At 45.5% G+C, this 12,987-nt stretch overlaps 1 protein-coding gene across 1 annotated transcript; it reads right to left on the bottom strand.

The window, feature by feature from the left end:
• Positions 1-1,716: 1,716 nt before the first annotated feature.
• On the bottom strand, positions 1,717-12,700 carry ephx4 (epoxide hydrolase 4). Its single transcript, XM_054790954.1, has 7 exons — positions 12,379-12,700; positions 11,068-11,153; positions 8,595-8,752; positions 7,970-8,098; positions 6,805-6,908; positions 5,677-5,825; positions 1,717-2,393 (listed from the first exon to the last, which is right to left on the bottom strand). The coding sequence occupies exons 1-7, from the start codon at positions 12,619-12,621 to the stop codon at positions 2,153-2,155; spliced, it is 1,110 nt and encodes a 369-aa protein (XP_054646929.1). The 5' UTR covers positions 12,622-12,700; the 3' UTR covers positions 1,717-2,152.
• Between the last annotated feature and the right edge of the window lie 287 nt (positions 12,701-12,987).

Genomic DNA, 12,987 nt, shown 5'->3' with positions numbered 1-12,987 from the left:
TTCTTCCCTGGTCACTGGGTGTCAGTAATGTTACATTAATGAGACATTACATTACATTACCTTAACTTGCACTGCATGGAGTCAGCCATGACATAGTGAAAAAAACTTCTCCCACTGTGTGGAAGTGGTACGTAATTGGCTTCTTACTTTGTCCTTCTTTCCCACTCAGTTTCAAACCCTTTCTTAAGTTTACAATAAATAAATTGGAGGCTGGCTAGCTAGCTCGGTAGCTTGCTATCCTTAAAGTGGTGGCCATCTCTTGTGCCCCTGCAGAGATCCTGTAGCCTGCGCGTAAGAATTGCACGGCATGTTGTAAAGAAAGCTTGCAGTAATAGTACAATATATACGTGTATGCCAGATGCATGTCAGCCTGGCTGCCTTGTGTGACGAAAGGGGTGTTATTTTATGTCTGCAGGGCTCTGATAATGTTAAAAACCGTATTTAGAAGGTCATAAACAGGTTTTCTCTGCTCTAACTACCAAAATATTCCATTTATTAATATTGAACCCTACTTGACGGAAATTCACGTATCAAGGTCAGGAGCCAGCGATGCATACCTGTCAACCCGCCCACTTTCCCCGGGAAACTCCTGTATTTTGCCTTCTTCCTGGCACCCTCCCATTTTAATAGTTACTCATATTTTGCCTGTTTTTTAACTTTCATGAAAACAAAATCCACTCAGGTATTTGCGGAGCAGCACAGCTTCATCCTGTAGCCAGTAAAAACAGGCCTTCAAAATAAAAGTACACCAGTAAAAGGGGCGTGCTGGTCGAAATTCTGGTGGAAAGACCAATTTTCCTTATTTTGAAATGCTAATGCTGACGAATGCAATGCTGGCTACTAAATGTAACGTCGCAAACGCTGACTGTAAAGGATGTGATTGGCCAGCTTGTACTACATTATTTCCTGTGCGTATACGACTCATGCAGAGACTGTTCAGCCCACATTTACCTTTTCCTCTAATTTTGGATCAATATTTGCAATAAAAGTGACTGTTGAACACATCGATCAGCTTTAGCTCCAATAACACTCTCCGTCTTGCTTTAATTGCCATTGTTTGCTCATGATGAAGGGAGGGAAGTGACGCTCATTGAGTTTCCGCTCCAGAAAACAGCGGCCTGAGCGTTTCCGAAGAGGTTTGCAACCCAGATGAAGAACTATACCATAAAACATGGGTGTCTGCTTGTGGGCCATTTGTGGCCCGTGATTATTGTTAATTATTGGCCCCCTGCACATTGTAGAAATTAAATTAAACACTAAAAAAACAGCAAAAATGGGAAAAAATAGAGCAAAAAAGCACAATGCAAAGGAAAACAAAATGTATGTAAATAGCTTTTTTTTTTGTCTTTTTAGAAATACAAAATGTACAGGTATGTAAAAATATCAAACTGGCTCCCCACATTCTTTAATTTTTTTGTATGTCGCCTTTTATGGAAAAAGGGTTGGACACCCCAGCAGTAGAAGGATGAAGTGGCTATGCAGAAGCATAATCCAGGCTGTAGGAATGCCCGAATTATACAACAAGCTCCCTATATGGGCATGTTTTGACTTAAGTAAAAGTTTGTGGTTCTGTCCATTTATAACCGTCTTATTTAAATATGCACATCTATTTCCATCTCCGGTGTTTGTTTTTATTTCCGTTGTTTTGTAGAGAAAGTCAAATAAGTGCAGGTATAAAGTTCTATTTTTAGAGGACTTTTGCACTTTTAAACAGGGTGACAGCAAGTGTGTTTATTTATAAAATCAAATAGTGGCTCAGTCAACTTCCAGGTGTGCAGTGAGGAGAGCAGGAAGAGATTCAAAAGAGGACAGTGATCATCACATGGAAAATCAACTTTCTCTACATTTGGAGCAAAGAAAATGTACAACAACACCTGCTTGAAGGACCTTGTGGGACTGAGAGCGGGTGACGCCGCCTCCTGCCTACAGGAAGTGAGAAGTGACACAGCACCACACAAAAACGAGTCACAAGTGTGATGCTGAAAGTGCAAAAATCAAAAACACTCAAAACTAAAGTCTTCGCCGAGTGTCCTGCTCAGCTGGGGTCCCCCGGCTGAAGTGTGCTTTAATCCCGCCGACTGATTGCATCATCACTCTGTTACTAGGCAACGCAGCCATCTTGCAGACGAGAGAGAGAGGGAGGGGAGGTGCATTAGTTCCTGTGACCTTTGCGGCCCTCGCCCTCCTTGAGGAAGGTCCACATGAGCGTGTTGACGATTTGGGGCTGGTCCTGCTGCAGCCAGTGACTCGCCCCGGAAATGACGTTGAGGCGGAAGTGGTTCCTGATGTACAGGCGACATGCCTCGGCCATTTCCTGCTCCAGGAAGGCATCGCGCTCGCCCCACAGCAGCAGCACCGGAGACCTGACGTGCTGCTGCCGGAGCGGGAGAGAGCTGGAGGTGGAACGTTAAACACAACATTAAGTTTTCCACACAGGAACAGAAGTCACAGAGGTGTGGCACAAAACTCAAACTGGACAAGTGCCATAGATGCAGTGTGCCCCCTAGTGGCTGTGAGCAGTGAAACGATGACAGGATGTGAAACGATGACAAGTGTAGGTGAGTTCTATGATGTTCTGGTGATGCCGTGACATTTTTTTTCCCATCTTTTTGGAAAAAAGCTAAAAATATAGTATGCATTTTTTAGTATTTCATGTCAAATGAGTAGCATTTCCTCATGTCCCATGAATGTGCATTTTAAATTACAAAATCTATGCAAGCAAAATGTATTATTCGATTTTTAATGTATTACCTTATAATATTTTTCTTTGATTTGTTTACAAAAAAAAATCTCAAGTCTTTATATAAAAATTGCAGTATTGTTTACGTTTACTCCACATAAATTTATCAATTTTACCTTTGTTTGGTTTTGCTGCACATTTGGTTTGGTTATTTAATTTATTTCGAACACGCATATGTCCGAAAAGGAGCAGGAAGAAGCAGAGCTTATTTAATCCTACCCCCTCTTCGTATTACATCAACTTAAATGATTCACTTAAATGTTTTAAACAAATTTAAATATTAGTCAATGACAACACAACTGAACACAAAATTCTGTTTTTAAATGACACTTTTTTATCATTAAGGGAGACAAAAAAATCCAAACCTACATGGCCCTGTGTGAAAAAGTGATTGCCCCCCTGTTAAAACATAACTTGAGTGAGATTAATTGAGCGCTATCAGTCTGGAAAAGGTTGTAAAGCCATTTCTAAAGCTTTGGGACTCCAGCGAACCACAGTGAGAGTCATTATCCACAAAGGGCGAAAACATGGAACAGTGGTGAACCTTCTCAGGAGTGTCCGCCCAACCAAAATGACCCCAAGAGCGCAGCAACGACTCATCCAAGAGGTCACAAAAGACCCCACAACAACATCCAAAGAACTACAGGCCTCACTTGCTTCAGTTAAGGTCAGTGTTCATGACTCCACCATAAGAAAGAAATGTGCATGGCAGAGTTCCAAGACAAAAACCACTGCTGAACAAAAAGAACATTAAGGCTCGTCTCAAATATTCCAGAAAACATGTTGATGATCCCAAAGACCTTTGGGAAAATACTCTGTGGTCTGATAAAAGTTTAACTTTTTGGAAGATGTGTGTCCCATTTTGCGTAAAAGTAATGCCACATTTGGGTTTGAATCTTTGTTGGGCATCTCTGTGTGGAGTTTGCATGTTCTCCCCGTTTGTGCGTGGGTTTTTTCCAGGTACTCTGGTTTCCTCCCACATTCCAGAAATATGCATGTTAGGTTAACTGCCGACTCTAAATTGTCCATAGGTATGAATGTGAGTGTGAATGGTTGTTTGTCTATATGTGCCCTGCCATTGGCTGGCGACCAGTCCAGGGTGCACGGCACCTCTCACCCGATGCCAGCTGGGATAGGCTCCAGCATACCCGCGACCCTAGTGAGGATAAGCGGCAAATAAAATGGATGGATGGATAATGCCACATTTCAGAAAAACATCAACATCATACCAACAGTAAAATATGGTGGTGGTAGTGTGATGGTCTGGGGTCTGTTTTGCTACTTCAGGACCTGGAAGACTGTGATAAATGGAACCATGAATTCTGCTGTCTACCAAAACAGGAAGGAAGAAGGAGAATGTCCGACCATCTGTTGGTGACCTCAAGCTGAAACCAACTTGGGTTGTGCAGCAGGACAATGATCCAACACACACCAGCAAGTCCACCTCTATATGGCTGAAGAAAAACAAAATGAAGACTTTGGAGTGTCCTAGTCAAAGTCCTGACCTGAATCCTATTGAGATGCTGTGGCATGACCTTAAAAAGACGCTTCATGCTACAAAACCTCCAATGTGGCTGAATTACAACAATTCTGCAAAGATGAGAAGGACACAATTCCTCCACAGCGCTGTAAGAGACTCATTGCAAGTTATCACAAACGCTTGATTGCAGTTGTTGCTGCTAAGGGTGGCCCAACCAGTTATTAGGTTTAGGGGGCAATCACTTTTTCACACAGGACCATGTAGGTTTGGATTTTTTTCTCCCTTAATAATAAGAAGTTTAATTTAAAAAGTGCATTTTGTGTTCATTTGTGTTGTCATTGACTAATATTTTAATTTGTTGGATTATCTGAAACATTTAAGTGTGACAAACATGCAAAAATTAAGAAATCAGGAGGGGGCAAACACTTTTTCCACACCACTGTTTAAACATATACTGGCTATATATACAAACACACACACACACACTGTATATTCTTGTTTTCATGCAATGTGCTTCACATCTTCTTACAGGTAATAAAGGGTGGTAGATGTTACTTAATAAAACAGATGGATGTACATAGCTGCTAGCATGTATACAGTAAATAGAGCAGAGGTCTGATTGGACCGTGGTGGGCAGCAGATGGCGTGCTAAGTCATGTGTGAGGACTTCACGTTGAAACATGCTTTTGATGACATTTCGTTTGTGATTCTAGGACGGGGTTTCCAAAGTAGCTAATGGCTCTTTTTTTTAATTGGCCCTTGGTAGACTTAAGGAATAAATAAATAAATATACATATATATGTGCGTGTGTGTGTGTGTATACACACACAGTACAGCCCAAAGGTTTGGACACACAAACTCTAAAGACTCTAAATTGTCCATAGGTATGAATGTGAGTGGGAATGGTTGTTTGTCTATATGTGCCCTCAGATTGGCTGGCGACCAGTCCAGGGTGTACCCTGCCTGTCGCCCGAAGTCAGCTGGGATAGGCTCCAGCATACTCTGCGACCCTAATGAGGATAAACGGCATAGAAGATGGATGGATGGATCGTCCCTTGGAGGAAAAAGTTTGCTACTATTCGAAGATGCTGTCTCTGGTCCAACACTAGAGAGCGCTACTTATAGGCCATGAAACTGACAACCAGGGACTGGATGTTGTTTCCATGTCACTTTAAATGGACACATTCTGAATGTACTTTCATTTACAGAGTCCTCTGCTTTCTTTTTGGCACCGCGTCTTTGTATCCCCCTCATGCATACACAGGCAGTGCCGCCTGTGTGTTGCCATGACAACACATCAGGAGGAGGAGCTGTGACATCGTTTTCAAGGTGACACATGGAAACAATGGAGCATGTCCAAGTATGGAGTGCTAACACACAACACCCTTTGCAAGGGGAGAGATGCTGCATACGCGCAATCAAAATAAACTGAAACAATACCATTTGACAGAAATACCTGAAAACATTCCTGTAGTAGTTGAGCGCTCCGGTTAAAGCCCCCGGCTGTGAGAGAGCATACAGGTACGCTTCCAGCTCCTCCGCCGTCAGCCATCTTCCTTTCCGGGCCATTCCGGTGCTCCGGCTGGTGAAGAGGGCCTTCAGCGCCTGCGGGGGGAAAACACAGCATTGAGTCAGCGCCGCCGTCGCCGCCATGCGAGTCACTGAGAAGGGAAGGGGACTTGGCGGGAAACTGGCTTGTGACGACCTTCAATGGCCGCTCTGGCACGGTGACTTCCTGTGGACTTCACAACGACACGCATGCTGCTTCACCGCCATATGGACGTCTTATGTAATCATACTTTTAATTAGTCTGCTCTACTGGAAAACATTTAACACTGACAAAAGTATTGGGACACCAGCGGGATGCGAAAGGTGAAGAAAATATCTTTGCTGCTAAAACAATTTACACTTTTGTGGGACGATTAGGTAAGAGGTCACTGATGTTCTTCCACACCAAACACCCCAAGCACGCCTTCATGGAGCTTGCTGGAAACAGAAAACCTTCCCCAAAGTGTTCCCACTATGTTGCAAGCACAGACGTGTCCACAATGTCTTGCTGAAAAGAAGAACGGAGATTGAAGGAATCTAGCCAAGCCTCTCACCCATTCATTCATTCATTAGAAGCTGTGTCCCATTACTTTTGTCCATATAGTACATACGCATTCAACAATTAAAAATAACAAACCATGAAAATGCTTAGCTTAGCTGCTGGGCTCGATCTAGCTGGAAATATAAAACCACACATTTTCCTCCTTATGTAGGATTGTACTGACTTAAGTTGGATGTTTGGACAAAAAACACACTTGAGAGGGAGCCAGGCGAAGCTCCATCCCATAATGTTCCATCTTTAGGAGAAACTCTAACTATTTCAGGAGGAGAAGAATTTTACACTGCATTATTGCACCCCCCCCCCCCCCCCCCCCCCCACACACACACACACACACACAGACTTCTATTTTTAACCTCCACTCCGATGCACGCTTAAAATAGACTGCGACGCACATGCACGGAAACACACACACACACACACGTATATATACATACAGGCTTGACCCTGAGAGTCAAGGTCAGGGAGGAGGGGCACCTTAAAGTCGTTGATGGATAGCATGAGCTCAGGTAGGCGAGGCAGCTGGAAGAAGAAGAAGTGGCTGCACTTCAGCATCTGGCTGGGATGACGCACGGCGTAATCTGAACAAGAAGGAAGGAAGAAGAAAAGGAGAAGCAGAAGAACAACAGGAAGGAAAAAGAAGAAAGGAGGAAAAAGGAAGAAGAAAGGAGGAAGAACAAACAAGAAGAAGGAAGAGAAGAGTGCAGAACAAACAAGGAAGATAGAGAAAAGAAAAAGAAGGAAGGAGGGAGAAGAATGAAGAAAAAGGAAGAAGAACAGGGAGAAAGAAGGACAAGGAAGAAGAGAGAAGGAGGAAGAAGTACAAGAAGAAAAAGAAAGGAGGAGGGAGAACAAGGACAAAGAATGATAGAAGAAAAAACAATCAGAAGGAAGACGGAAGAAAAGAATGCAGACGAAAGACGGAGGAGGAAGACAAAGAAGGAGGAAGAACAAGGAAGGAGGAAAGCAAGAAAGAAGTGCAATAGAAGAAGGATGAAAGAAGAAAAATGCATAAGAAGGAGGAAGACAGAAGAAACAATGCAGGAAAAAAGGAGCAGGAAGAAAAAGAAGGAGACAGAATGAGGAGTAAAGAACAAGAAAGAAGCATGAAAGAAGATGAAGGAAGTACGAGAAGAAGGAGGAGGAAGGAAAAGGAGAGAGAACAAGGAAGACGAGGCAGAAGAACATGCAAGGAAGAAGAAACACGAAGAAAGGAGGAGGAAGAACAAGGAAGAGGGAAGGAGGAAGACGGAGGAAGGACGGAAGAAGAACGACAAAGAAAAAAGGAGGAACAACAAGGAAGGAGGAAAAGAAAGAACAAACGTGAAGAAAGAAAGAAGACAGAAGGAAGAAGATGAGGAGGACAAAGAAGGAGGACAAGGAGGGAAAAGAAGAAGGAAGACGGGCGTGTGTTAAGATTGCAATCAAAGGTCGTGTCACGTCGCAGGGTTATGCAGTGATGGTGGGGTGGGGGGGCTGTTTGCAGTCAAAGCATCTGCTGCACCCTCCTATAATTAGCTCTTCATCATCTTCCACAAGAAGAGGCAGCAGATGGATGCAAGCAACACCCCTCATTCATCCTAATTAATGATCACAATTACTGCATTAGCCAAAGCGCCAGCCTCCTTAAAGAGACACTTACCTGCGTACACGGACGGGTGGGGACAGTTTAAGACGATGAGCTTGGTCACCATCTCGGGATAGTTGATTGCAAACAACCAGGCGACAATCCCGCCCCAGTCGTGACCCACCAGGAAGCACCGGTGGTAGCCTGGAAGTCAGGCAGCAAAGATGACGGAAGGAAGAAGAATATGGATGACGGAATGAAAGGAAATGAATGAGGAAGAGACAGAAAAAAAAGGGAAGGTCGAGTTGCTCGTGTCTTTATTATTGCCCTCCTCCGATCAGAGGACACATGTTCATCCACTGCAACAAGGTCAGGTCAAGGTTGACTGACATCAGGATGTTTGGTGTGAAAGTATTCAGTTAAAGGGACGGTTGGGATTGTTTGACATGAAGTTGTATGACATCACCATCAGCAGTGTAGTGCTTTACTAAAGTGACCCCACCAACTAGCCGGAACTACTTTCCTCAACACCGAAAACAGACCAGAACTTGGCTCACGGGCCAAAGTGGGGGGGGGGTCACTGTTGATGCACTACACTGCTGATGGAGATGTCATCTTCCTGATGCATTAGCATCATTAGCAGTCGGGCGACCCGCTGCTCACAGCGACGGTGGCTCACAACAGACTGTTATGTTCTTACCGAGGTGCTCCACGATGTCCTTGATGTCGGTGACCAGGTGATCCGGGCGGTAGCTCTCCACACCCAGCGGCAGGTCCGACTCGCCGTAGCCTCGCATGTCGATGGCCACCACGCGGAACTCGCTCTTGAACTCCCGCAGCTGGTAGCGCCATGAGAACCTGCACCGGCACATTAGACATGATGGGTTATTGTCATAGCAACGACTGCGACTGCATCCTCCTCTGATTTTGCCCCAACAATCTACGACAACGAAAGCAGCACTCAAAAAGGCTACGGAACCTGAGGCTCAGCGCTAAAAGTCTTCACATTAAATCCAAAACCTTGTGATTATACAGATAAATCTGCCAACATGTAAGCACTTGAAAGCAACCAAACCAAAGCCGCATGAAAGTTATTGACGTGCTAGCTTCACCAGCCCGGGAACCTTACTCCATTCACTTTACACCACTTTGTCTTTTGACGGGTGGCGACTTCCTGTTGTCGTGGATCCTGTACGTATCGCTCACATCAAACTGACACTTCAAGGATGACCACATTGATGTTTTAGCCACCCGCGGACTCAGAATGCTAATGCTAGAAACAACAAAGCAACTTTTCTTTGCTGAAACTCCAAGAGAGAGACACGGGCACACACACACACAGGGGCATCATTTGCACAGTATGTCCACCATCACCCCGTTTAGGTTTACTTGGGGCCGCATGGTGGCCTAGTGGTTAGCATGGTGGCCACACAGTCATCGGGAAGATCTGAGTTTGAATCTCCATTGGGCATCTCTGTGTGGAGTTTGCATGTTGTCCCTGTGCGTGCGTGCGTGCGTGCGTGCGTGCGTGGGTGCATACTCTGGTTTCCTCCCACATTCCAAAAACATGCATGTTAGGTTAATTGGAGACTCTAAATTGTCCATAGGTATGAATGTGAGTGTGAACGGTTGTTTGTCTATATGTGCCCTGTGATTGGCTGGCGACCAGTCCAGGGTGTCCCCTGCCTCTCGCCCAAAGTCAGCTGGGATAGGCTCCAGCATACCCACGACCCTAGCGAGACCAAGCAGCATAGAAGATGGATGGATGGATGTTTCCTTGGCAGCCTGTCTAGGTAGCGAACTACTACTCTTTCTACATGAGGGCAAAATTGGGAACGATGCAAACTTGAACTCATTGATACAAAGACTAGATTGTTGATCAACATTCTTAATGATCATTGATGGTCATTGCTTTCTTTCACCCTAGTTTTCTTCTGCTTTATGACTTTGACTGTTGGGTGTTGACACACACACACACACACACACACACGCACGCACGCACGCACGCACGCACTGCTGTTTGGAAATCTGTCACCAACAGCTGAGTCATTTTTATTTCTCAGAGCCTTTCCACAAGGCAAAAACAGCAGACGATCAGAAGTGGGCATTTCCTATCATGCAAAACAACGAGCACTCACTGCCAAGTCACCTCAGGATAATACAGGTTTCTACCAAGCAGTGGTTTGCTTCACCAGCAAAGGTTGTCAAGTAAAGTAACACTTTTTGGACTAGGGTACCAAGCGCAGTGGTAGAGTACCTAAAGGAGTGGGGCTAGACAGTGCAGTGTGTTGATTGGTGGACAGAGTTGGTCACAAGCTCTGTGTCAAATGGAATACAGTGGCACCTTGGTTAGCATCATGAATTAGTTCCAGAAGGTCCGGCTAACTGAAACAGACGCTAACTGAATCAATTTTTCCAATAAGAAATAATGTACATCCAATTAATGCATTTACCCATTAATCCATGCATTTTTTTTTTTTACATTTCCTTTTAATTCATGCATCGTTTGCATGCAGTTAACTGGAAAATGTGACGTACTTATGCACTCAAAAGGCTAAGCGTAAGCATGGATCAAAGTGCACCAAGAAGAGTGATGTCCTCCATTGTTGACTTTGTTGAACTGATTGGCGCCCCACAAGATAAAAGAAACCTTTTATCTCCTGATTCTCTGGCTAATCCTGAACTGTTCTCTCCAACCTTCCTCTTGCAGTGACGATGACGACGATTAAAGGGCGCAAGTCTTGTGATGAGTCGGGATCAGATCTCACTGTTGAAGCCTCAGATGAGGTTTAAAGCTCCTCGCTTGTAAGACAATTAGCGCCGTTCTTTTGCACGCGTCTCACTTTCACCAAATGACTTGTCCACTTCCGTCACGCGGAAAGACCCAAATCGGCATGGCTGGGTGGCGCTGGTTCTGTGTGTGTGTGGTGAGGACTGTACCAAAGAGACATGAACACAACTTGACAACCTCTTTGACCCTGATCCATGAGGGTCTTTTTTTAATCATATCAGGGGAGGGAAGAGAATGATTTGGACTTTCTCGCCCTCAGGGAGTTCCTGCTCTTTTTGTTTCACAAACCAATAACCAGGCCATCCGCAGACTTACATGTGATACGTCAAGAATCTTCTGGACTAGGATGTAATAAAACAATGTGGGTATTTTCTTTACCTACCAGAACTCAGGGAAGCCGTGCAGGAAGAGCATGAGAGGCTTCCCCCTCTCGCCTGCCGCCACGTAGTGAAACCTGAGGCCAGACTCCTGTCGGAAGGGGAGACAAAACGCACATATTACGGTTTTTCCCCGGTCATTTGTGGTAGCCTGCCACAAATACATTTGGACCGCCACAAATAGATTTGGCGCTACCTGTTAGCGCTTGCTCATTAACACGTTATAATGGGAGCATCTGTGAATGAAGCTTGTTGTTCCAACTCTATACAGTAGATGGTGTCGTAACTCTGCTTCTTTCACACACCTGGACTGCCAGGGAATAAGAAGATGTAGCAGGAGGGATCAGTGTTGCCAACTTAGCCACTTTGTCGCTATTTTTAGCAAGTCTTCAGACCCCTCTAGCAACAAATGGGGCAACCTTTTGGGTCTTATTGGACACTTTTGGAGAGCAGGTATGGCTCTTCTCAACGGGCAGCGGGTGCTACAAGCACTCAGTTTCCCTTGTGACATTAAAAAAAAACACAAATAGAAGCAACAGAACAAAATTAGTTTGTATTTCTAAGCATATTTGTTTTGCTTTTTATGTTTTCATGCTCACCTTTTGTTCATAAAAATGGCACGCAACATGCAGCACAGCCAACTATGCAAATAACACGATGATGTGGGGACAGGACTGCTGCCAAAATTGACGCCCTCAGGATCTAAGTACAAAGTGTAAATAGTATACTTGTTTAAGTGCAAGTATGGAAGTGCACGAACTGAAACACAGCCTGAGTGATCGTGAGGCGGAGCTACGTGGTCACTCTCCGGCCACCCCACGGGCCATCTCGACAGTTCAGGTATCAACTTATTGCCACCGCTATGTGCGTGATTGCCTCACCTTGGCCATCCCAATGAAAGATATCTGGCTCCCAACAATGTTGCATGAAAGTCATAATATTAGAAACAGCTCTCAGCAAGCAAGCGCAACAACAAACACATTTGAAGACCTCAAAAGTGAGAACCACTCTCGTGAGCTTGTGTGCCCAATGAAGTGTCCATCATCAATACACTCACGCAGCGATGACAGCTGACCACAGCATGACAAGTTGCGTTTAAAGCTTTCAGTCACGTGACAGTCGCACACTTCGAACAAACACGTCGTGCTGCTGCGTGAGGCGCGTGCACGGCGGTGCCAAATCAAACCAAAACAAACGTGCATCGGGCCCGCGCGGGATCACGACCGACGCCAACAGCAAAGAGGTGCACCCACGCACGAGCACGCACGCGTGACAGGTTGTTCCGCAGACGCCCCGCCCTCGTGCACGCGCCTCACCTTGATGCGCACATAGCAGTGCGTGCCCAAGGACGTGTCGTGCAGACAAGCCGGTGGAGTTTCGCGCAGCGTCCACTGGAAGGTGGCCGTCGGCCGCAAGATGGCGCTCCAGCAAAGTTTCAGCAGCGCCACGGCGGCGCAAAGCGCACAATAGGCGCAGACCAGCGACCAGTAGGCGCAAAGTCGGACGTGCAGGGCGAGTCTGACGAGGAGCAGCAGCAAGTTGTGCAGCAGCCTCGCCATCTTCAACACCGACGCCGTCTGCAAGAGAGGAAGGCGGGGAGGAAAGGAGGCAGGGAGGGAGGATCCCTGAGAGATGCTGAATGGGACGGAGGAGAGGGATGCGCGTGCACGCTCACGCGCAAAAAAGCAAAGGGAGGAGGGGGCAGCATTGTTTGTGGTGCACACACACACACAGGCTAATAAACACCCTAACACTCACGTGCATGTGTGTTAATGACACCTGTGCTGCTGGCGGATACACCTGCTAGTGCATACGTGCACTATTCTCATTACGTCACATTGTTGCAGCCAGAAAACACGTTAAAATGGACAAATGCAAAAAAAAACCTGATGCAGTGGTCATTACAAATTTGTAGTGGAAAAAGT

The sequence above is a fragment of the Dunckerocampus dactyliophorus genome, chromosome 10, assembly GCF_027744805.1.
Source record: "Dunckerocampus dactyliophorus isolate RoL2022-P2 chromosome 10, RoL_Ddac_1.1, whole genome shotgun sequence".
Taxonomy (NCBI): domain Eukaryota; kingdom Metazoa; phylum Chordata; class Actinopteri; order Syngnathiformes; family Syngnathidae; genus Dunckerocampus; species Dunckerocampus dactyliophorus.
Note: the sequence above shows the minus strand (reverse complement) of the source record. Positions and strands in the feature narration are given on the sequence as shown.